Source organism: Phaethon lepturus, unplaced genomic scaffold, assembly GCF_000687285.1.
Source record: "Phaethon lepturus isolate BGI_N335 unplaced genomic scaffold, ASM68728v1 scaffold12231, whole genome shotgun sequence".
Classification (NCBI taxonomy): Eukaryota; Metazoa; Chordata; class Aves; order Phaethontiformes; family Phaethontidae; genus Phaethon; species Phaethon lepturus.
In genome coordinates, this window is record NW_010517016.1 from 30,477 (window position 1) to 55,588 (window position 25,112).

The 25,112-nt window shown below is 37.8% G+C and overlaps 1 protein-coding gene across 1 annotated transcript in view; it reads left to right on the forward strand.

The window, feature by feature from the left end:
* The window catches only part of FAM13B (family with sequence similarity 13, member B), a 40,570-nt gene extending 19,637 nt beyond the window's left edge, over positions 1-20,933 (forward strand). The window contains 15 exon segments of the mRNA XM_010296246.1: positions 1,758-1,860; positions 2,098-2,121; positions 5,666-5,733; positions 6,503-6,557; positions 6,967-7,114; positions 9,699-9,764; positions 10,839-11,049; positions 12,804-12,933; positions 13,420-13,501; positions 13,779-14,008; positions 16,082-16,177; positions 17,941-18,024; positions 18,124-18,296; positions 18,718-18,819; positions 20,038-20,933. Of these exon segments, the coding sequence (XP_010294548.1) occupies positions 1,758-1,860; positions 2,098-2,121; positions 5,666-5,733; positions 6,503-6,557; positions 6,967-7,114; positions 9,699-9,764; positions 10,839-11,049; positions 12,804-12,933; positions 13,420-13,501; positions 13,779-14,008; positions 16,082-16,177; positions 17,941-18,024; positions 18,124-18,296; positions 18,718-18,819; positions 20,038-20,161 (1,696 nt within the window). The 3' untranslated portion in view covers positions 20,162-20,933.
* Positions 20,934-25,112: the final 4,179 nt, after the last annotated feature.

Consider the following 25,112-nt stretch of genomic DNA (forward strand, 5'->3'; position numbering starts at 1 on the left):
CTAAAAATGTTGTGAAGTGTAAGTGGTTCACTGATGAATTCTGTGCAAGTACCACAAGAACTTAAATTTACCCAAGTGCTTTCATTCTTACCTCAGTGATGTTACCTATAACACAATTTTACCTTATGAAAGCTACTGTAGATGCTGCTTCGGATTCTTTACCTTATCTTTCTGCGTCAACATAGCTATTTTACTGCTCTGGCTGCCAGTGTCAACGAAACAGCTAGAAATGGATAGAATGAGCACTGTGGGTCTATTTGCATAGAGTTTCAGCCTCATTTGATCAGCTTTTATTTTTATTGTAAATCTTCCCTGTTGTGAGTGTAGCGATTGCCATGGCAGCATTGAGAAGCTGGTATATTTTGGTGCTTTATTAAAAATAAATAGTCATGATTAATACCCAAACTCCAAAAATGTGTAGTTAAGTAGGACTTCAGTGTCTAAATTCCTTTGCTGCTCAGAGCCTGAAATACGTGAAGTATTCAGAGACTCAAATGTTGTTTTCGAAATGGTTCAATCTTTACTGTTTTTAGAAGTCTTATCTGTGACAAGAGTTCAGACTAAAGTTAGCAGTTGATAATAAAAATAATAATTATTGCTAGTAATGATCAATTAAAACTGAGTTTTAGTGTTAGAGACTTAATGTCTTCGAAGTAATTTATAAGTAGGTGGGCAATTGCCTGAAAGACCTGTTGCAGCCAAATTCTTTCAGTTACAGCGTAAGTGCTTTAAAGGCTGTCTGACTTCACAGAAGTAGAGGCTAAAAGTACCATCACTGCAGGTTTGAAACCAATATACCGTTCTGGCACAGTGACTATTTCAAATGCTTCTGATCATCGTTCCACTGTGGATACGTGATAGTGTTCTAGAAAGAGGTCGTCTGGGTCCTTTAAAACAGTGCTGCCGGCAAACTATGCACAAGGCAAACACACAGTTAAATGAATAACTATAATTTGCAGTGATCCAGTGCAAATTTCTTACAGCTAACTTAAAATAATTGCTGGAATGAAGAAAAGAGAGTTAAAATGTTAAGTTCTGAACAATCCTGTTTAGTATCTGTATATCTGATAGAGGAGGAGCATTTCTAAAGGTAGTTTGGAATTTGTGAGCGAGGAGAAGGCAGGCAAGGAATTCAAAGGCTTGTGAGGAATTACAGAATTGTGGTAACAGGGAAGCTGGCTTGTAAAGAATATATGGATGTAAATATGGTATGAGTTAGTTACAAGCCTTAAGTTGAATTCTAGGAGGCTTAAATGTCAGAAATAATGGGATCTCTCACTGGAGAGATATAGCGATAGCTGTAAACTAACTGGCTTCAGTACTGAGAGGAGCGTAGCCCCAGCAGCTTCATCTAGTCACAGTAGTTTTAATATGTCGTTTCTTCAGGCTGTTGGCACTTCATTCCTGAGGTTAGCATAGTAAGTGGGGGATGTATGCCTGATTGCTAATACAAGAATCAAATAAATACATTGTAATAGCTATCATAAATATAATTGTAGAAAACCTCAGAAGTGTATGTATAAACTACACAAATAATTAAATTTTCCTACAGGTGATTGGAATTGTAGATATTACTAGTATCTTTGGTCAGAATAATTTTGTTTTGAAAAACCTGATGTTTGATATTGTTTAAGAAAAAAAACACAAACAAAAATACCTGTGGGTTTTTTTTCTTTTAAAGGTAGAACAATAGGTTGCTAAAGTCTTTCTGTTCTTCTCTTTAGGAATGATGTTATTGAAGATAATGACACTGGTAGCAGTGAGAACACAAGAGACTGCTCTGAAGTATTGGTTTGCACTGATTTAGACAGTGAAGCTATGAAACATGATACTGTAACTGAGGAAGAAGAAAGCGTTCAGGTGAGAGGAAGAGCCTCCTGTGTATGAAAATCATAAATTGCCGTGACTTTAGCAAAGTGCTTTAGAGATCCAAGTTTTCCTAATAGCTCTGATGCAGCCTTACATGGCACTGTTGCTCTGTGCAGTTAATTGTCCTTCTGCTGTGCACGTTTCGTAGACATGCACAGAGAAATTTTTGTGTACTTTGGTGCAACTTGTTTGGACCCTGACTAATGTTTTTCTATTGGTCTTTCACAGGTACCAGGCCTTCCTTCTGCTCAGGTAAGTCAGTGTATCAGCAAGCATAGCACCAGTTAGAACAGCATCTGTATTAGTAAAGGCTTCTTGAGGAGCAGAAGGTCTAGAGCTGTGGTTGTAGCATAGCCCACAGTTAGTCACACCTTTTACTGTATCAAGAAAGGGTAGAAGTAGCAGTGACCTTGAGACTTTGCAGCCTCTTGACTATGCTTGTGTGATTTTGTAATTAGCGTATTAAAAAGAAAAAAAACCCAAACTTGTTTCTCAGCCTTTTCCCGCTGCTTCCAGTTTATTCTGTGGTAGGCATAGATGTCCTGTTCTTTTCAACACATCTTCATCTCCTTTCTGGTTGAAAGAGGTTCTGTTGCTTCTCCTTGGACCTCTTTGCTTAGATACTTGACTCCTGCTGTGCTGATAGCTCATGGTCTTCCCTACTGAATTCTTACACTTGAGGTGTTCTAAAGAAAAATGAAAGAAAATTAAACTTGTTACCTCCTGAAGAGGTTCAACATTTCAACACTTCCATTGTCATCTTGAAAAGTATCGGGGTTGACCATTTGTATTCCAAAGCAGAAAAACCTGTCTAGAGTGCTGCAGGAGCACATATTAGGGTGTGATGCTAACATGCTTGTAAAAATACCATACTTGGTTGTATTTTTTAAAAACTCTATTTTCTGAGCAAAACAATGTTAATGATACTTGAAGTTGCTGTTAAAAGTTCAGAAGGCAACTGAAAATGTCAACAACAGACCCCAGGGTAGTCAGGTGTCATAGATTTAATTTTGGCTTCGCTTTTATATATTATGCTTGAGTTGAACAGCTTCATGTCACTGAAAGAAGCAAGTATTGTATACAGTTTGAATGGAAGCCCAGTATTGTAGCGACTATAAATGTTGAAATAATTGTTTGCCCTATACAACAAACATTCTTTGAGCTGCAGATTATTAGATCTCCACATACAATCAAATGTGAAGTTTTGTAGTATGTATGGCCTGAATTCGTAATGATGGCTTGAACTGTACCAGCACTTCTTGTTAGCGAGCAGACATCAGGCTCATTCAGGCTATCGTTATGCGATCAAGCAATGCTGTAAAATATGTGCTGACAAAAATGAAATCAAGTATAACAGTAATATGCAGGAGAATCCAGTTTCCGCCACTCTATATGAAATAGTACATATGGAGCTGTGAAATAAGCACTCTAATGAAAAATTCAAATCTGTAGTTCCTTATTTATTTGGCAAACCTTCTGTTGTCATAAATCTAAATGACAAATTCTGTGGGTAGAGGGATTTGCTATACATGCATAGAGGACTTTATATAATGGTTTTTAGCTTCTTGCCTGTGAGTCCATAAATCTTTCTGAAGGTTTCCTGAAAGGTAACTAGATAAGCAAACCTATTGTTAGTAGACTTAAATTAACTAGAAGAATTTAATGGGTCTGTGAACTTGAAAAGGTAGAAGTGGATGCCTTAGCATAGTGAAACTGTAAGTCTTGTCTGGAATCTGTGTTTTTCTTAAAAGAAAATGTTGCCGTAGCACTCTTCACTATTTCACCTAGCCTTCTCTTTGCTTTTATGGATCCCAAATGACTCTTGAAGCACCTAACAAGGCAAATTTTTCAATTGTTCCTGCTAAGCTAACATATGGTTTTAGAATCCTATTCTAGAAATTAAAATTTCACAAAATGTACTGATTGTCCAGGTTCTTTCCTGATGCATTAGTGCCAAATCTTTTTACAAAAAAATTACTAGATTGTTATCCTATAGGACAAAATGCACAAAACATGGTGTTGCAATTAGATGATATTTTATCCAGTTCAAGTGAATACTATGTTTGCAAGAACTCTAAAAGTACAGGGTAGAGTTGCATATTTCTGCCATCAGTCTTTTTCTGACTGGCTGTTGTAAGTCTTATTTGTAGTATTTGTTTTAGGTTTTCAGTCTTTTGACAAGGAAAGCCTTCAAAAGCAACAGAGTGCGTTTCTCATTAACTCCTAACACCTTACTTCCTTCCGACTTCATAGTTAAAATATATGCTGCGCTTTAGAAACCAAAACTCAGATGGAGAAAGAAAAATTGCAAATTGATAGCTTTTCAGCGCATTTTATGCAGTTTCAATGGTTTCCAAGAACAGCTGAGAAATGTGAATTACAATTCTTATGAAGTATGCGCACTTTGGAGTTCCAAGTATATTACCATGCTAAGAACATAAATGGAGGAATGTGATGCTTGGGAGCGCATGGCCCTGTATAAATGTGCTTTTGTTGTCATACCTGATGTCATTCTTGGCCTTTTTTTGCTTTTTCATATATTTCTGTCCATTGATATCAGCAGTAAGGTGGCATTCTGGGATGAAGTTCTGTTTTTTCAATGTTAGTGTCTACCTTCTTGTTAATACACCATGTCAAATGTTACGGGAGAGTTGTATCTTTAGGGGAGATGTTAAAGGGAAATCTACTGATTCTTCTGTGTGCAAGGAATTTGAGGGGCCTGTAGGACTGTAGGAAATGAAAGATGTGCTCTCTCCTTTGGGTCTGAAATGGAAACAGAAGCAGCTGTTTCCACAACTACAATAACTACAAAACTACATAGTGTAACTGCGCAAGACTTACACAGCTCATCTCCAGGGTGGAAGTTACCTGCTGGGAGTATGACAAATGTACTGTAATAAAAAATTGTTTCCCCAAATGGGAATTTGACTTGAGGACTGAAACAATGTAAACAGAATAATGGAATTTTGTCTAACAAGGGTGGATACCACTGTCAGCTGTGTAAAACTGGCAACTGTTATGTATATTTGAACTCTCCAGGTAACTTTATTTTATATTCAGACATTTTAAAGATCATTTGTGAGAACTTCTTGAAGTCTGAAACCAAATGTAATCTGATATTTTAAAATGACATATTTTCTATTTAAAATTTCTTATATTCCCCCAAATAAGACACTTTTTGAAGAAATCAAGTACCTGGGCTTTGGCATAAATACTCAGTCGTCAGTCTTCCTGTGCCAACTTTTAGTGAACAAAATGGTGACATGCATTCATCTGAACTTGTTTTGTGAGATGGTGTCAGAGAAATGCCAACATTTCTTCATCCCCTTCCAGTTCTGTTGCTGCTTTATTTAGTAACAGGGATTAGTAGCTCCTTTTAGAAAGTCTGTCAGACTTGTTTTATTTCATATATGCTGAGCACAAGTCTACATCCAACTCAGTTATTTTCAAGACCAGGATATACTTACTGCTATGATTTTAGTCACCCCAAACTTCATGCTATGATTACCAATTTGCAGTAGAACTGTTGGTGTTCTATTTAAAAGAAATAATTAAAAAATGGTTTGTCTGAAGATGGAAAGTCATAGTCTGTCTTCTAGTGATTAAAACACCTGGTTACTGGCTTTACTTTAGATGTAAAAATATTGCATGGTTAAAATGTATGATTTCCACCCCCAAACAGAAAGCTGTGCTTTTAGTTCTTGAGGGTGTGTTTTGTGGTCAGTGATGAATATAGAATTGTTTTCAACTGGGAATGCCATTCCCAAATCTTTCTAAACATACTTTTTGCCAACAGACTGCAGACATATTATTGAAACCATGTGATAAAGATGCAGATGTTGATGGAGAAAATAATAGTGAAAGGTATGTATTTTTCTTCTGTTTTCTTTCATTCTACATGGCAGAATGCATAACTTCAGTTTTGAAAAGTAAGCATACCAAACTGGTGATTTGTGACAACACAGTATAACATAAGAGAAGTAAAACTAAACAGACAACTTTTCAGATGGGAAAACAGAGAGGATAAGATGGAGTTACCTTTTTATGATGATGATACAAGAGGCATGGAACTTTGTAGACTTAGAAAATAAGTACAAACCTATATTATATATGTCATGGGTTTTTTTTGTGAACAACCCTATGTTCTGGGCAAGACAGAAACAGAAGAAGAAAAATTTATTTTCTTTAAAATATTTTGGCACATTTTATTACTCTTAATCATTGAAAAATCAATGCTGGTAATAGTGACTAGCCAGAAGACTTTAAGGTCACTTGCAGTTTGAGTTTAGTTAGCACTGATTGAAATGTCAATTTGAGTTCAACAGAGTTTTAAAATATTTAGTCCTAGTTTGAGCATAAAGGTCTGAGCTGTTTTTATTTCCAGCTTCGTTCAAGTCCAGTTGTTGTTTACATGCTTCAGCTTGAAATACTGTGTGAAGAGGGAAGGGGGTGAAGTAATGTAACTTTTGCTCCCCGGCATTTTAATTATCACTTTAAGGAAATATATTGAGTATTTGCTAAAACTGGACTAGGCTTTATGCAAGAATAAAATGTGAAAAGAGAATGTATAGTATTTACTGTCCATTAAGAACTTGTATTTAAAATAGTAACTAGGTCTGTGTCTTCTTTTTAGGCAAAATAGTATATTGCTTGGTGGCAATGATAGAATATCTTCAGAGATGTTTCTGGTAAGATTATGATTTCATGTATGTACAGACACAGCATCTTATAAACTTACATGAAATACAGATATGAAGAAAACCAGCAAATTTATCTTTTAAAGTCTTATGTTGATTGGACTGCTGCAAGGTTTGCAAAACCTCTGCTAGAGATCTCGTCATCTCGCTTCATAGAAACTTTTGGCAGCAGAGCAAGCTTATGCTTATGCATCTTGTGTAAGGACTGTTTTGTAATGCAAATAATTGATAACTGTTGGGGGCGGAGGGAAGCTTGTTTGTAATTCCTTGCGTTAGGAAAAGAATAATAATTTTTTTTTTCAGAAAACTTCCAGAAGTGCTGGAACTGGCACTGATTAGGTACCTGATTTCCAGTTGCTAAATAATAGTAAAATTGTTCTGTTACATTACTTAAATACAGGATTCAAGTAGCAAGACTTGCGATCTTAATGCAAATACTGATTCAGAGGTGTCAGAGGATGGCAACATTAATGTTTCTGATGAAGCTCTGACTGTCCAAGTACCACGTCTAGATCTGAAGAATGTATCTGATGGTGACAAATGGGAAGGTAATTTTCTCGCTTTAGCTCACCATATAGTTAACTAGCAATGATAAGTAGAACGTTTTACAAAGCAGAAGCAGCAGACAACTTACGCTTGCTTTCTTTAGTTCCATCTGAGTAATATGTTCCTATACACATGGTAAGATCAACCAAGTCATAGGTCCCATCTTGTTTCAGAACTATCTGCAACTTAATTAAGGACCTTAAAAACCTGTAAATTAAAAATAGTCAAAGGAGCAACTAAAGAAAGCAAAAAAGCCTAAGTTTCATACTAGAGGTTTTTGTGCCTTTTTTTTTTAAAGTGACGTATGGTTCCCAGGACCCTGAGTCTCTCATTCAAATTCTTAAAAGTGCTTTCTCCGATTACGTTATATAGCTAATATTTGCACTGTGTCTTTTTTTTTTTTTAAATGTAAGCTAATGAAGTTCTAATACTAGCTGAATTTGACTTAAAATCACTAAACTAGTAAACAGAGCAATTTATATTTCATTTATTCTGAAAAATCTGTTGGTTGACATTCCTGATGTTTAAAACAAGACAGATGTTGGCTTCCGTGTCATTAGACAACTTGAAATGGCTCTAGGTTTTCAAATAAAAGTAAAAGTTGCAGATGGATATTATTTCTGTGCCCCTTCTCCCTCCATTGTTTGGATTTTAGGAAAAGCAAAATGTTTAAAACATAGTTTTCTCTCAGACAGGATTTCTTATGCTTATGACCTTATTTTTCATGGCCTTCCAGGTTTAGCAAGCCCTTAAGCTTGTGACTTTACTGAACTTTGTTGCTCGAAAATGTGGTAATAAGTGTTTAGACTGTTGTTTTACTTGTCTAAAAACATAATCCCTTTGTAACCAGAGCAGAACACTCTTGTCAGTATCTTCTTTTCAAAGTATTTATCTTTTTACGTGTTCCTTATATTCTGTTTCTTCTGCCTAGTGTTGATACTCTGAATCATCACACCGTAAAAAATGCAAGTGATACAGTTTGCTAAAATACTGTGAACTGTCACTGACAGTACAATGACCCCAGTCCACTTGTTTCCAGTTTTAAAAACTTGTTAATACAACTTAGTAGATAGAGTACAGATTTTCTAGGCAGGGGCAAGGTTTTAACTTCCAACAGGCTGTTCCAGTGACAGGTATTCTTTGAGATGCCTCCAAGTGTCACAGTCAAATGTTAGCAAGACACTGGTAACAAGGAATGACTGCACTTAACTTCTGGTTGCTCTGTTACAAATATTAAAATTAGTGAAGTATACCTGGAATATATGTAGTTTAACAGTGCAGCATATACTTGTAGCATGTCACCACATAAAGCTTTGTCCTGAAGCTCATATGGTGATAACTTACTGTTAATTTGTTACCAGTGCTTACTGTTTTCCAAGTGGTCTGCATGAATCCATCCTTCACTTTTAACCCTTTTACAAATGATGAGGTTTGCAATTTGTGATTGGCTTACTTATATTTGTAAAATATTGTGGTTGGCCTTCTTGAGCCCTAGCAAACCGTACATTCAGAGTATGTCATGTCATACAGAAGTTGATTTGCAGGTGTCTGAAGACACTGAGTCCAGACTTTCATTCTTGTTGTCCAAATTAATAACTTTAGACAAAGTTAAAAAACAAAAAAAGATCCTGCTTATGTTCTCAGTGTTTTATTTACATTAATTGCTTACTTGCACATTACATTTTGTTGCATCCCTCTATTTGTGTTAATCTGATTTAATAAGTATTCTCAGAAGGTTTGTGGCTTCCTTTTTCATTATTTCCTTAAAACTGCTCATAAAAGTTGCTTTGGTTTTATTTATCCAAATATCTTTCTGTGATCTTTAACCCTTACTTTGAAAAGAAAGTAGCATATCTGTATATAAATTTATATTATAAGCTTCCTGGTAGTAATATCATGGTATTTTGCAAGAGATGTTATTTCATTGCAAAGTATTTTAACTTCGGTTTTTCTTTAGTCCTGTTTAGAATGGTTATTAAAATCTCAGCCTTCTAAGGCACTGCAAGTCCTCGTGGCATTCCACTGAACTAGATTTGCTTTGTAAAGAAATCAATACTAGTCCAAATCTTGTAACAAGATTTGGGTTATTAAAGCCTATATAATAGAAAACTTAAAGGCCTGTAACCAACAGGGTTCTTGAAAATGAATGTCAAATGTTTGCTGGCTTAAGGCAAAAATGCAGATCAGTTAATCTATGTTTCTGAGTATATTTTCTGCATTTGTCCTGCTTTTTGGAAATTGCCACCATCTTATTATTTACAAGCTGTGAGGAAAAACATATTTAGAACTTGTCTTTCGTTAACGTGAGGATGCATGAGACTCTTATTAAACTATAATAAGTCTTTACTGTTCCTGTGTCAGTTCTTTGTAAACCTTCTCAGTAAAAAGTTCAAATTTGCTAAGGACTGAGCATCCTTACCTGCCATTGAAATTGCTTGGAAGCTGAGAGTGCTCAGGGCCTGGCCCGAAAGATGGGATGTTTCTTCCTGGTACTGTATCTTCCTGCTTTACATGTTATGTATAGTTTGTTCTGACTGTGCTGTGTGTTCACTTTAGTATTTTTGCCATTCTTTTTCATTTTATTAGCGCCATGCCCTATCACTTTTCCCCTCATTGATTTCAAAACAATGCATCTGCAGAGAGAAGGGGAGGGTAAGTATGGTTCGCCATACGTTCAGTTATCTGCCTTTTGATAGTTTATGGTTTGCTTTCTAACTAACCCTTCACCTGCTGTCCCTTATATCTTGGGAATGTTCTGATCTGCAATTTTTTTTACTTTTTTCTAAAAGGTCCCCTTCTTGTATCTTGTACTGTGTAAACAGGCAAGATTATAGCTTAAAAACAAAACGAAAAATCCCAATAATACTTAGTAAATGTACAATGGAAAGCAGGTACAAGGGTTATCTTTTTAAAGATTACTTTGTGGGTTTTATTGTTGTTCTGCACACTTTGAACCCAGTTTTCAAATTTCTGATTTAAATTGGAAGATATAGGCAACTCTCTGAAAGGAAAAGGGGGGTGGGATTTTAAAGTGTTTGGAAGGCCATGTCAGCTTTTTGTTAGACAGCAACAAAAACTATATCATGAGAATTGCAAGGGATGTTAGCAACTAACTTTTTACAGGGATTTAAAAAAAATTGATTGTTTTGGAATCCCCTGCCTAAAAGAAATCACCTTCCACAAATTAAGAAATCTCTTTTTCTCAGTGGTGCCAAGATGGATTTAAACTTAAAAAACCAACAACACTCCTTTAAACAGACTTAAGCAAATGGGTATTGTACCTAAAGAGGTATTGTCAGGCTTACCTTCTTCAAAACCAAGAGGACAATCTTTCAAAGTACATGTGTAAGGTATGAAAATCAATTTCCAGAGCAAAATATTGCAATGGACAATAAATACATTCTTCTAACTTTGTACTTCTGATAAGTAAATAAGGCTCTCTTACACTGTTGAACTGTTCAGCAATGCATACTCCTAAGATACACTTTGAAAAAGGGATCCTAGTGTGCATACTTCATTTCAGTACCTTTTTCTTTCAATTGTTATATGACAGAATTTGTAGCTTTCTGACGTATTTCAATGTTTTTATTCACTTTGTGTATGACACCACATCCTTCATAGCGTACAAGACTAAGCATTGGGTACACATTTTTATTTCCTTTTGACTCTTGTTTATAATTCTGTTAACAGAAAAGTACCATTTTGTGTCCCTTTTTTATCTTCTAGATCCATTTCCTGCTTTCAAATCTTGGCAGGAGGACAGTGAATCTGGAGAAGCTCAGCTTTCCCCGCAGGCTGGAAGGATGACTAATCATCCATTGGAAGAGGACTGTCATCCGATATTGTCACATCGTAGTTTGGATTTTGGGCAAAGCCAACGTTTCTTACATGATCCAGAAACATTAGATTCTTCATCCAAAGCACTTTCTTTCATTAGGTATGTATTTTAATGCAATTTGATAGGCGTTGGGGTGGGAGATGTTACTGCCAGTATGTAAATACGGCTGTTTAAGAACTTCATGGGTTTTCATGATAAGAATTAATTGAAGACCAAGGTCAAATGTAGCATTTGATAGCCATTTGACTGGTCTGCCTGCCCAGGAATCACCATAGCAAGTCGGACCAGAGGTACATGTGGGATGGTACTGTCTCTCAAAGGGGCCACTGGCAGATGCTGAGGGGAAGAGTATAAAAACAGGGCAAGCTTGCACAGATTTCCCTGGCATTCGGTCACGTCTTCTGACACCCTGCTGTAACGGCACTTCCTGAACTGAAGACAGCGTTTATATACTTTGTTTACCAGTCTTTACTGGACTGCTGGTCTCTCATCTTTATCTAAGTTTGGGCTCTTTTTTTTCCTTTTTTTTTGTGCTAGCCTGAATATCTATTTTCATGTTGCATAATTGTGGATTTGTTTTGCGTAGCATGTTATCCACTCCCAGTAAAGAGCCAGGTTACACAAACGATTGCAACTATGGTGTGCAGTAATGCTCTGGGCAGATTCTTCATTTGGTCTGTGGAGAGTCATCATTCAGAAGGGTTGTAGGAAAGTGTCAGCTGTTAGAGGGAGAGGTGTGGGGATAGCAGTACAGTGAAGAGGTCTTTTCCTGCAGATTTAGAGGATTGAGCCTGTTTAATCCAGTGTATGAAAGTAGAGCTGTCACTAAGCAAGCTGCAAGTCATTTGTGTCACACTGGGGAGTGTGACCCTCCAAAACTGTAAATAATCTGTGACCTGTACTGTCTACTACTGTTACTATGAAAGGGGATTTAAGTAGAATTTCCATGCTTGTTGGGGAAGAAACAGTCTCATGATAATGAGAAAATCTGAAACAGGAAAGACCAAGTGTAGAATCTCCAATTCTGTCTGACATAGATTTATTGATGCAAAAGATAGTTGAAAAGTGCTGTTAAAATGATGCAGAAGACTGACCTGCAGAAAAGTGCTTTTTGTAATAGCTGTTCTTCTCATCTGAAACTAATAAGGATCTACACTAGTAGATTATTGGATTAGTATTTCTAATATCTCTAACTACGTAGATGTCACTAGCTGTGTAGAGGGATCTTTCAGGCACCTTGTGTAATAAGCGTACTAGAAAATTCTTATGGTCAGTCTTGAAATAAAAAGGCTTTTCCCAAGCAGCAAATGTCAAGGAGCTGAATGAGATGATTCAAAACCAGAATCGCATACTCTAGAAATACGTTAGTAAGGCCAGCAGATTAGATGATGTAGGTGTTTTTTAGATAAGTATCTAATATAAGGCAGTTACATGGAGCTGTCTAATTACCAAGGATTGTTCTAGCCTAGGCTTTATTCTGTACCCAATATTTCAAGAAGTACTGAGTATCTCGTAACTTAGATAAGTAGCCTAGCCACCAGAAAGATCTGAACTGTTCTAATGACGATTAACAATTAACAGTACATTAGTTTATTACACTTGAATTTCAAATGCTGTTTTTCTGTTAGGGATATTACTGAAATTAGAGAGGAAAAAATTAACACATCACCTTTTAAAGGCAGCAGATCAAAGCATTTTGATTCAGTAAGTAAATATCTCTACCTGAAAATCTGAAAAGAATACATTATGAACTGGAGGATAAAATTGAAATTGGTCATCTGCTACTCAAATATACAAGTTGTTTGTACTTGTTTAGTTATTTAAATGACACTTTAAAAATGTTTTTCATACAGAACACGAAGAGCATCCTTTAGCTCAAAGGATGAGAAAAGGGAAGACAAGACACCTTATCAGCTTGTCAAGAAATTACAGAAAAAAATAAAACAGTTTGAGGAGCAATTTGAAAAAGAGAAAAACAGTAAGGTATGTTACCACTTCTGCTTTTACTCAGGATAAGTGACTGCATGGTAGAGCCTAAGTTACTTCCTGTAGTTCTTCACTGAATAACTAACTGTGGGATCACAAATGATAAAAATTTTGTTTACGCACTGCTGTCTACGAAAGTGAACTGAACAGCAGCAGGACTAGAAAACGTGCCATAATGCCTGAGCTGAAAGAAGGGCAAACAGTGGCATTTATGCAGTGAGACTGGGGGGTATCAGATGAGACATGGAGAGCCAGAAGGATCTTACCACTCCCTGGCTCAACTTCTGATGTCTTCTTTCAAGTTTATTTTCACAAGTGTCGTCTGTTACGGTAGCACTGAGATCTGATCTGGTACTGAGTGGCATCCGTGTTACTAGTCACATTTGCTGTCATAAATATTGCCAAATCTTGAAATAAATATTTATAAATGAGCTTTACTGTGTCTGTTTTCCTAAAATGTAGTTTATTTGTGTTACTTTTTAGCCCTCCTATGGTGATATTGCAGCCAATCCAAAAGTTTTAAAATGGATGACTGAACTTACCAAATTGAGAAAACAAATAAAAGGTAAGGGATGCTACAGTTTCCAGTTTTGTACAAACACAAATTATCTACATGACTTAAATGGCTAAGTCATTCAGTAAAATTCCACAGGACAATAAAAATGTTTCACTTCTAGATTCTAGACCATTCAAAAATCAAAATCGAATTATTCCTGTGGCTTTGTTTTTAGTTCGTTAGAAGAGAAACTTTACCTATTCAAACTGTTATGTTCCTTGATTTGCAGTTGATCTGAGACTTACTGCTTTTAAAGCTTTGGATTGAGCAATTTTTCTCATTTCAGATGCAAAGCAGAGGAGCTCAGATGGAGAATTCATACCCCAAACACGCCCACGAAGTAACACTCTTCCAAAAAGCTTTGGTTCCTCTCTTGACCAAGAGGATGAAGAAAATGGAGATGAGATGCGGGTTGTGCAGAAGGAGAAGAAGCCCACCAAGGAAGCTACACTTGAACTCATTTTGAAAAGATTAAAGGAAAAACGAGTTGAGAGATGTTTGCCAGAAGATATAAAAGTAAGCATAAGGTTATGGTTAGGCTGTTTCTAAGAGACTAACAGAGGGAAATAGAGCACTGTCAGACACTTCAGATACTGCTTCATTGACAAAATGATGCCTCTATCTAGCAGCCCTTTACCAAGACTGCATATTTCAAACTCTGGGGGGAAATAATCAAGATGAACCACATTTTTCTTGCTCGTTCTTTATTAAAATATTTATGAGTATGTGCTGATAATATTGGAGAGCTTTAAATGGATGAAGGTGGTATGTATGGTATTAACTTAACTAAGTTTGGCTAAGGCATCTGTATAGCCGATAATGTAGAAAAACTGTTAGTGACTTGTGTTTGATGGGATGTGAATTACTCTTCTGACAGAAAATGACAAAAGACCATTTGGTAGAAGAGAAAACATCTCTCCAGAAAAGCCTCCTGTATTATGAAAGTCAGCATGGACGGCCGGTAATACTTGGTTTACTACTTCAAACTATGTTAATGTATGCATAGGCAACAGGAACTCTTGTGCAGTAGTAATACCAGAATTTAATGCTGGTGTGTGGTTTTGTGTGTTTGTGGTTTTTTTTTCTTTCTCTGAAAAGACGAAGTTATCAATTGGTGGTGTGGTTTAACCCCAGCCAGCAACTAAGCACCACGCAGCCACTCGCTCATTCCCCCCCAGCACGATGGGAGCAAGAGAACTGGAAGAGTAAAAGTGAGAAAACTTGTGGGTTGAAAGAAGAACCGTTTAATAGTTGAAATAAAATAATATTTTTTTTAAATTTTAATGAAAAAAAAAAAAAAAAACCAGAAATAAAACCCAAGAATGACAAGTGATGCAAATGAAAACATTTGCTCACCACCAACTGACCGATGCCCAGCCAGTTCCTGAGCAGCGGCCTCCCTGCCAACCTTCCCCCAGTTTTATTGCTGAACATGACATCCTGTGGTAAGGAGTATCCCTTTGGTCAGTTGGGGTCAGCTGTCCCGACTGTGTTTCCTCCTAACTCTTTGTGCACCCCCAGCCTCCTCGCTGGCAGGGCGGTATGAGGAGCAGAAAAGGCCTTGACTCTGTGTAAGCACTGCTCAGCAGTAACTAAAACGTCCCTGTATTACCAACACTGTTCTCAGCACAAATCCAAAACGTTGCCCCATAGTAGCTAGTGTGAAGAAAGCTAACTGTATCCCAGCCAAAACCAGCACAATTGGTTTCCATGTTGCTATCAGAGGAAGTTACTGAGTTGACTTCTAAAAAAAAAAAAAAAAAAGTATGTATTAGTAGGCCCTTTTTCCACAGATCAGTAGGTTTGCAGAGTGTCTTTTGGTGCCTTATAATTGGAGATACAGAAGTTAGAGTAAGTGACTAGCAGTCAGTGCCCAGAGTTCTGTATTTTTATCTTGAGCAGTGATCAGCATCACTAGTCCAATCACAAGATCTTTCCAGTTACTATTCTATCAGCCTTTCTGGACTTAGCACACCAGCTTTATAATCAGTGCTGATGTATAAATCTGACCAAGCCTTTCAGTCTAAAAGCCAGGGAAGAATAATGGTCTTGGAGATACTGGCACTGGTTCTCAATCCCCTTACGGAGAAAATGCCAGTAACTGTTCAGGATAGCCTTTAAGATTCATTACGTTAGTGTACACAGTGGCCAAGAACTGAGACTAAATCAGATACCAGATAAAATCTCTCTACAGTTTCATCTTTTTCTTTTTTCCCCCTGTCATTTCTGTAGAATCATCATCATTGCCAGACACAAGTCTTCTCCCCTAACTCTTGATCTGTTTTTTTTCCTCTTTTCCATGGGTCTTTAAAGACAGATGGCTTGCTTTGACTGAAGCTCCCCTGACTTTTAGGAAGTCTTTAAAACTTCTTGAGAACTATAGGGAGTTAGTGAGAAAAGAAAAGAGGAAAAAGCGCCCACTTATTCCCCTTTATCTGTATAAACCCTATTTCATACACACAATTTAAACTAGTTTTGTGTTCCTAATTGGAATATATGTGGCCTGGCATGAGAAGCATACCGCTTTGTGTTTGCTTGTATATTATTGGGTGACTGGTATAATTAATTGTGTGGTTTCTCTGCCTTTAGGTTACTAGAGAAGAAAGACATATTGTGAAGCCACTTTATGACAGATACAGACTTGTAAAACAAATGTTAACTAGAGCAAGCATTACTCCTATTCTTGTGAGTAAAACAAATGCTATTTCTATTTTTTTCCACTTTTGAACTGCTAGGCTGCCTTTAGAAGAGCTTGTAAAACTGTACCATAAAATACATCTTTCTTGTGGAAGATAGAAGATGTTGTTGTCATCATACCGGAGGCATTTGATTTACTGCTGAGAGCGGAGTAGTTCAAAGCTGTCTGTGACCTTGATGGCTCTTAGGAAGTAAATGGTTCCCGGTGGAAATAAATAAGCAGTTCTAACTTGCCATGGCTGAAACGTTCCCAAGTCACTGTGCTAGCTGTGGATCCACAGTACATATTGTACTTTCAGTCCTCCCAAGAATAGTAACATCCATTGCAGTGAAGCTTGTCTCTCTTCTGTGCTGCAGGTTACTGTCACCAAAGGCATGAGTGATAGGACGGCCATAAGAACCATTTCATTCCTTCATGCTTCCCCAGTGTGAGACATGTTATCAAAACCTGCAGCATCTGTACATCATCTGTGCTTTTTCATTGTGTTTTCACTTCATTTCCTTCCAACTTGCAGTGCTTTCTATTCTTTTCTTTCCTCTCTCTGTGGTCTTGTAAGAGATGAGGAAGAAAAGTGTTCATACTGTGTGAGGAGATCGATGTAACGTTGTTTATAGTACCTGTAAAACGGTTCTGGAATGACAACCTGCTGGCTGTCGTTGTTCTTCATGAGCTATAGCCAAAGTCTTGCATGCTGACCTAGACTTGCAACAAAAGAGTTTTGATATTATCTATTTGACCCTTTTAGAAGGAAGGGACTGCATCGCTGATGTGAGATAAGCTCTTTACATACAGACAGTTCTCCACCAGATTTACATAGCTGGGCAGTGGCTTACTGAGCAGCAACTTCATCAGCTGTCTATGTTGACTCTGACTGTCCTTAGCTATCCCCTTTAAGCTGAAGTATGTTGAGATAAAGGGACCAGTTCAAGATCGTTCCTTTCTTGCACATACATTTTCAGGTAGCTTATGGCATCACGGTATACTAATCACATACTCTGAAGCCTGTGTAGAAATGTCCAAAGAAGCAGGAAGCTGTTTACTTTTCATCAACTAAAGTTTTTTGACAGGTCATTGTCTGCATGGCTTTCGTGTTCCTCCTGTTCAAAGAGTCCATCTGTTGAAATTGCTTATGCTGTCCAGGGCTAATGGATGAGCAGGGCATAATTGCATGTGTGCAACAGGCAGCTGACAGCAATTCCTGTACAGCACAGTGGCACCTGTTTAGGCTGAAGTTCAAAGGACATTGACATTGAGGTGGCAATAGATAACTCTTACATAGTTCTTCTAATTGCTGGACTTCGGGCTAGTCTAGAAGAAGAAACTGGCAGTATTATTCCCAATGTATGTCTGTCAAGATAAAAAAAAACATCTCTGGCCTTGTGTAACTTTATAGTCTCCCTATGGTTTGGTTTGGGACGAACAAGAGTAAATATGAAATTCAGAGATATCATTGTGCTTTATGAATTTTTCTAGAAAACATTGAGAGAGTGACTGCTTTTTATTTTAAGTCTGAAGAAGAGTATTTTTACATAAATTATAAGCTACAACATTTACTTCTATGTCAAGGATACTTTGGACATCTGAGCTTTTTGGGTTATATGGTTATTTTGTTTGTGCTCTATAGGTATGTTTGCAGTCTCTTATTCTTCTGAAAAAAGAAATACTTTTAGGTGTTAGGTAACTTGAACAAAATTCTGACCGCACACAGCATTTAGTGTCTAATTGCACATAATGAAACAAATTTTTGCAGGGGTCACCATCAACCAAGAGGCGGGGGCAGATGTTACAGCCCATTATTGAAGGTGAAACTGCCCATTTTTTCGAAGAAATTAAGGTGTGTACAGTGCATTTGAAAACCGAACAACGTCCCAGCATTTGTAACGGGGAACTGAAATATTTCATATTTCTTTTGAATTTCTGCTTTAACTTTCAGGAAGAAGAGGAGGAAAGTGATGGTTTGTCTACAGACCTGAATGATATCTTGAAAACTGCTGTCCAAACACAGTCTGTTTTAAGCCCAGTTGAAAACTCTGAGTCTGATGTTGAAGATGGTCAAGAGAAACTGACCCGGGACCTTAGGCTGTCAAGCACCCGCGCTGCTTCTATGTATGTAAAAATGAGGAGTGACTAATTCTACTATAGAAGTTGCAATTATTGCACTTAGTCATGATACCAAATATATGATGTAGGGTGGAAGGGAGTGACATGTTCGGCACTTCTCAGAAAGTGTTTGGCTTGCATGAGTCGTCTTTCCTTTGACATGTCTGACGAAGATCTCTTTGTATTCAGTGAATTGTTTAGTGTCTTCTAAACCTTCTTCAGCCTTACTTGAGCTGTGTAGACAGCAGAAAATTTACACCCTTTTATTAACTACTAGTTTGTTCTCAATATTTCACCATCAGGCAGATGGCATATTCCTTATGAGCAAGACATTAGTGCAGCTAGCGCAGTTGTTTTGAGTATGCTTTGAAGAATTTAAATTTTATTGTATGGCCAACAGTATTTTTCTTTCACGTGAATTTTTTAGGCCTGAATTATTGGAGCAACTGTGGAAAGCGAGAGCTGAAAAAAAGAAGCTACGCAAGACATTACGAGAATTTGAAGAGGAGTTTTATCAGCAGAATGGAAGGTTTGTTTAGCACAAAACCAGATGCTGGACAGCAGCCTCATTTTGTACCCAAGTGTTTTTTTTCAACTTTCTATAGCAGTGTTGGCAAATGGAATCTGATCTGTTTTAATCTGTGCTATGAATAATCAGCTGAAGGAGGTAACATTCCTGTCTATTTTTAATAGCGGAGGAAGCCTGGTCCTGAGTTTTGTTTCCTCTACTACAGTCCAGTAAAGCGTAATAATGAAAATGGAAGAAGTGGGGTTTTATCATTTTAAAAAATGAGCATTTAAAAATACTTACTAAAAAGCATTTTTTTATATTAAAATAAAAAAAAAAACCCTCAGATTATCCCTCTGTTTTTAACATAGGGCAGGGAAGTTTGCCTATTTGGCCTTTGTTCCAGTAGGTCAGTCCTGAGAGTGGATATTTGCTTTACCAGTAAAGGGGTAGATAATTTTTATTCTTCTCTGTATTGTTTAGTTCTTTCAGGCTTCTTATTTGAATATATGTTGTTAGAAGTTTGAGTGAGCTGCTGCCCACTGTGTGTAATAGGAGGTTTTTCGAGGTGTATCACCTCGTGAACAAAACTAACAACACTCTTAAGAGGTCAGTTGCTTTTTGACTGGCAGATATTCTCACTTAACTACACTTTCTACTGTATTTCTCCTTAACTCTAGACTCCTGGACCATTGGTCACAGATTCCACTAACATGGCTTCATCATGTATTTACTGAATTTGGGACATAACTCCTTTTGACTTTAATAGCAAGTAACGAAGTTAATAATGAAGGGTTGATTTAAAAATAAGGCAGATTAACAGATTAATTTATTATAGTCCAGTCTTTAAGTAAGAGTAACTCTCTTCTATCGATTTCTGAGTCGGTCCTACATACAGTGAAAATGTAGATGGACTTAAATTTATTTGTATTTTTCTGTAATGTATATCTGTGTATACAGGATCTGAAATTAAAATCTCCAGAAGAACTTAGGAGAAGAATTTATAAACAATGCAGTGGCAGCTGTGCTGAATTAGTGCTGCTGGATTTTCTATTCAGTTTTTTAGGTGATGGCAATTTTAACTACAGTGAACTAAAAGATAGCAATTTGTCTGATTGGTGAACCAGCTGCCAAAAATGTTTTTATCTGCCCTGAGATAACGGCACATTGTTGCTTTTGTGTTTGGCTTGCTGCAATACGGAAGATTTTCTTGAAACACGGGTGTGCTTCTTTTTACAGGAATGTACAGAAAGAAGATCGAGTTCCAATGCTTGATGAGTACAGGGAGTACAAGAAAATTAAAGCCAAACTTAGGCTGTTAGAAGTCCTTATCAGCAAACAAGATTCTTCAAAATCAATTTAAATTATATTCCTCCAACCCATTGAACAACATGATGTTTCCGTATACTACCACTGTACTTATTGGGTGCTTGTGTTCATTTGTCATGCACTGTTGAAAGAATCCAGTTTGTGCACTTTATTGTGGTGCCACTATAACATGTTTGAAGAGTAAGTAGGTCCTGTCTAGAGAGCAAGTAAGATTTCTAAGTTCGAGACTGCTCTATCCAACTTTAGCAAACACAGTTTCCATCAAAGTTTTGTATTACAGATGCATCCATCTTGTTCCAAAACAACCATAGCTTTTTTTTCTTTAGCTATCAAGAACTTCGAGACTTTTGTTATTACCAACTTTTTGCATTATTGAAGAAATTATTAATACAGTAATGCTACACTGAACTACTCCTCTTACCTATTTTTTATTATGGGGAAAAAAGTCAACAAATTAAATGTACAGCTCTTTTTCCTGGAACATATAAAAAACAGACTGAAATTCCTTTCAAAGGACTGCTGTGGAACAACTTTAATTTTTGGTATTCTAAATTGCACCTATAACACAGTAATAATTAACATCTATGGATTTTGCTCATTAGCGGTCACGTTTCCTCCTTGATAAAGATGACAGTGGACAAACCAGAAAGTGACCTTGCTTAGTGTCTTTTAAAACTTGGAAAACTGAAAAGTTATATCACATGCTGCCTACAGGACTTATGTTGCTGTTCTTTTTATCATTATCGGTTATTGTTTATCAACTAGTGGTGACATAGTGTTTTGTCTGAATTGGATACTGCATCTCCACTATCGGAAGATTTGAGGAACGTAACGAACATTTCAGTGTATGGGAAATCTGATGGCACTCAGACTTGTATAGCTCCAGCAGAAAAGAGCTGGCTTAGGACAGATAAAATTCCACTGTACCTGAAATAAGTATGGTATCAAGGGCTAAAATCAGTGTAGTTAACGTCACCACAGGGTGAACTGTTGGTTTTGAGTGAAAATATTACTGCTGTTTATCACAATTTTGTTTTACAGTTGGAGAATAAAAATAGGTTATCTAACCCTTATGATGTAAGCAAAACAGTTTATGGGCCTTGCATGATTTAGCTTCAGAGTTGAAACTAAATAATGTTTTGAGTATCACATCTGCTGTGCTGAATGATGATTTAGCTACTAGCTTTATGCTCTGCAACAGCCATCAGCTGGTTTTGATCTGGCAAAATCTAAGTGTTAATTTTAACTGGTGCTTTCTCAATTTTTTTTTTTTTCTTCAATGTATCCGTTTGATTGTGGCCATGTTTTGCATGCACCTACTCTCACTGCATGTTTTTATGACTGGCTAATGTCAACCATAGCTATTATTCACACTGCTTTATCAAAGACCAAAAATGAACTTTCTCACAACGTAAGAAATGGCTAGCATGTAACCTCATAGACTTGCTGTTCTGTCATGAAGCATATGAAATAGGTTGACAGTAGGATTTTTAGTGCTCAGATTTCATCTGTGTACTGTAGAATACTTCTTGTTTTCTTTTACCCTGCTTGTAGGCATGTAATTTTGGAATTCAGAAAAAAAAAGCACTAAAACTATTGAGCACTGGTGGTATGCCTTTTTTTTTTTAAACTGCAAAATGATCTGGGACCTTAGAGAATTATGAGGTTAAACTAGTCTTGAGACCATTTATCAATTTTATTCAGTTCCATTGTGCAATGTACACTTCACTTACTTTTCTATCAGTCTGCAGACACGGGTGTATCCAAACATTGAAACTAATGTGTACTGTATAGTGTTGTACATGAATGTTTGTGTTTTATATACCACATGCAAAATGTCAATATGCACTATTTAAATGTTTTAAATAATATATTCCTCCTTTATAATGCTTAAATCTATATGATTCCAATATTTTTATAAGTGAGTGAGTGATCAGACTGGTTCCAATTCAGAATTAACAGCTGCTTTGTGTTTGTTATGCAGTGTTTGGCTGTTTATTCAGTATAGTAGATAAGCATGGCAACAGTTATGCTGAGTGTGTTTTGTGCCATCCTTGTTGAGCAATAAATAAATGGTAGAACTAGGCATTTTGTGATATAACAGTTTTACTTTGGTAAAAGCAAAACCTATATATCTATATGGATATATAGATATGGAATATATATATAACTAAACCAGATATAATTGCATTGCTATGTCTGGTGCTCATTGTATAGACTTTTATAATAAAAGTACCTTAACCTTTATTGTCATATATCTCTGTTTCTCATCATGCTTTCTCTTCCTCTGCCATCAAAAACAAGTTCCGAATCCTTCGCTATTCCTATACGTATTTGTAGTTTCAGGGTGTTACTGGGGCATGTCCGAACTCTGCAGCCTGCCAGCAGAGCCACCCACACTGGTGGTGGCTCTGGTGCTGAGACAGCCCGTGGTGAAAACAGCAGTTTAAGCCAGGTTCTACCTGTTTAGACTGTGCCTCTCAGCAGAGACAGCAGGAAAGTGACCAAATCAGCTCCTGAACTGACAGCTTGGCTTACGGTACGATGCAGGCTTCAGTTCCTGCTAGGGTGCCAGCCTGCGGTGTGACGACGCAGGAGCAAACTGTGAGTCTCACTCGTTCCGGCGGCAACAGTAGCAACTTTGGGAGTAGATGGGGCAGAGAGCTGACTCAGCCGTTACTGGGCTAATTCACTGCTAGTGAATACACCTCGGCTGATGAGCAGTATTTGATTGTGTCTCTATATCCATAATGAACTCTTAGCCTTAAAATCAGTATCACAGCAGTTACTGCTGTGTTTGTGACCAGAAAACACTGTTGTTGCATACACTTCTGTAAACACAAGAGGATGCTTTTCCTCTGGACCAAAGGGATTTTTTTTTTTCATAGTATACCGATGTAAGTTCATGTGAAAAATGACTGCGGTCTTTCAAACTGACTCTTCTGTTGTATTTTGTGTAAATCCACCTTTCTTCAGCTTAAGGCCTAGCAGGCGACAGAAGAACTCCTGGAGGTGAAGGCTTTGCTTGCAGTGTGGATAAATGTGGATAAACAACTAGGAGGTTGAGGGAGTGAGTGAGGGAGAGGAAGACAGAAGGCAGCCTTCAGTATGTTCTTTAGGGTGGGACAGAATAACCTTCCCTCTAATCGCATGGCTGTCCTCCGTAGATGGGGGGAAAAAGAAAGCACAAATTCTTGTGCCTTGAAGAAGGAACAAGGCTGTTAGAGATCTGTTCTTCAATATTCCATTTTTCCTCAGCATTATTTATTCAATGGAGCTTGCTCTGATCAAGATGCTAATGAGAAGACAAAAATCCCTCAAATAGTGGTTTAGTGAGAACTGCTTCAAATCCATGTGCTACAAAGCAATGAGTAAGAAGATTTTAATGAAGGGTAATAACCCTGTTTTAAACACCATTAGCCGAAACAGAGGAGAAACAGATATTTTTGAGGGTGCAAAAAGCTCAGTGATACTGGGACAGATCTTCCTTGCTAAAGAACCCATTCTGAGACCACGCAAATCTATAGTTTTCCAAGCTTTACCTCTTCAAAGAGGTGACTGCAGGGCAAGGAGCTTGGGGGAGAAGTGAGGCAGGCTGTGAAGAGGTTTTCCTGTGCCCTGGAGGAGTAGAGCAAGGATGAAGAGTGCTTGAACGCTCTGCCGTGAAGTTCTGGGTAAGTAACTGTGTCTAAAGGTTTCGAGACCTCTGTATGAGAGGGGTTGCCAGGACAAGGAAAGGTCGGAGATGCCAAAGGTGCAATACATCTGCTTTCCTGCGTGTCAGGCTATTGAGTAATCAAGATAAACAGATCATCAGTGACCTGTGTTTTCTGGGACAAGTGTCCTGGGATACTGCATAGCAACAAGAACCCTTGGGAAGGAAAGAGGCGTTTTATTTTAAACTGGTCCCTTTCAGAAGAGAGACAATGGCTTGGCTTGGCCAGAGACCGAAGTACAAAATTGGTGAACCCAGACAGGCAGACCAGTGCACGGCTACATCGTGCTACTGGGCTGAAGCGGTCTCTTTCTGGGTCCCTGCAAACGTCCATCTGCTCCCCTCTCCGTGACAGCCCCTCCACGGTGTGATTAGATGCAGACACCAGAGACCATTCAGTAGCTTGATAGTGGATGCAAGGCTTTATAATATAAATCCTTGTAGGATTTATGTAAGTTTCGGGATACTTTGGAGGCTGGGGATTGCGTCTCATGCGTGTGCCAAGACGTACAGCAGCAGAACTTCCCTAGGGCAGGGATTGCGTGGTGCAGGTGGAGCGTTGCAGTGTGGTGATGGCCCCGTGTTCAGATGGCATTTGGACATGTGTTTCATTTTTTCCTGTGGCTGAGTCCCAGCAAAGAACAAATATCAACGGCTACATATGAGTAGACAGCTTCTGGCCTGAACATGATACCGTGTCGTGTAAGGCAATGGCTATAAATGGATTTAGGAATAAAAAGGATATTCTGAAAATGCAGGCTGGCAAGGGTGAAGCAAATTGCCCTCTAGTGGTTTGTGCTGTTAAGGCCTGATCAACATTGTTTTTATTTTTTCTTTCCTGAAAGAAAAACTTTTTTTTTTTTTTCCCCCTCTGAAGGCAACAGTAACCTGTTTGGGAAGCAACAGGTGGCTGGAACAAGAATTGTTGAGAAAATAGGTGTTAATCTCAGCAGCGGACTGGGGAAGTGAGGGCTAATGAACGGTGTGCTGGACTGTGCTTGGTGACCGAGGGCTGCGCTGGGCTACGTAGGGCCAGAGATCGAGAAGGGTACGGAGCAGGCCCAGGATGCTGCCGTTGCTCGTCATCTGCTTCTTGGTATGTATCTGTGTCTCACAGAAGCCCCAAAACAAGGCAGAAGAATAAATGTTCAGGCATTCAGCCTACCCAGAACTCCAGCAAGGTTGGTCAGTTCTTCTCAGAGGAGGAAACATCTGAAACTCTCAAAGGGCCTAGAAGCAACAACAGTATATACCTTTATTAACATTCCTG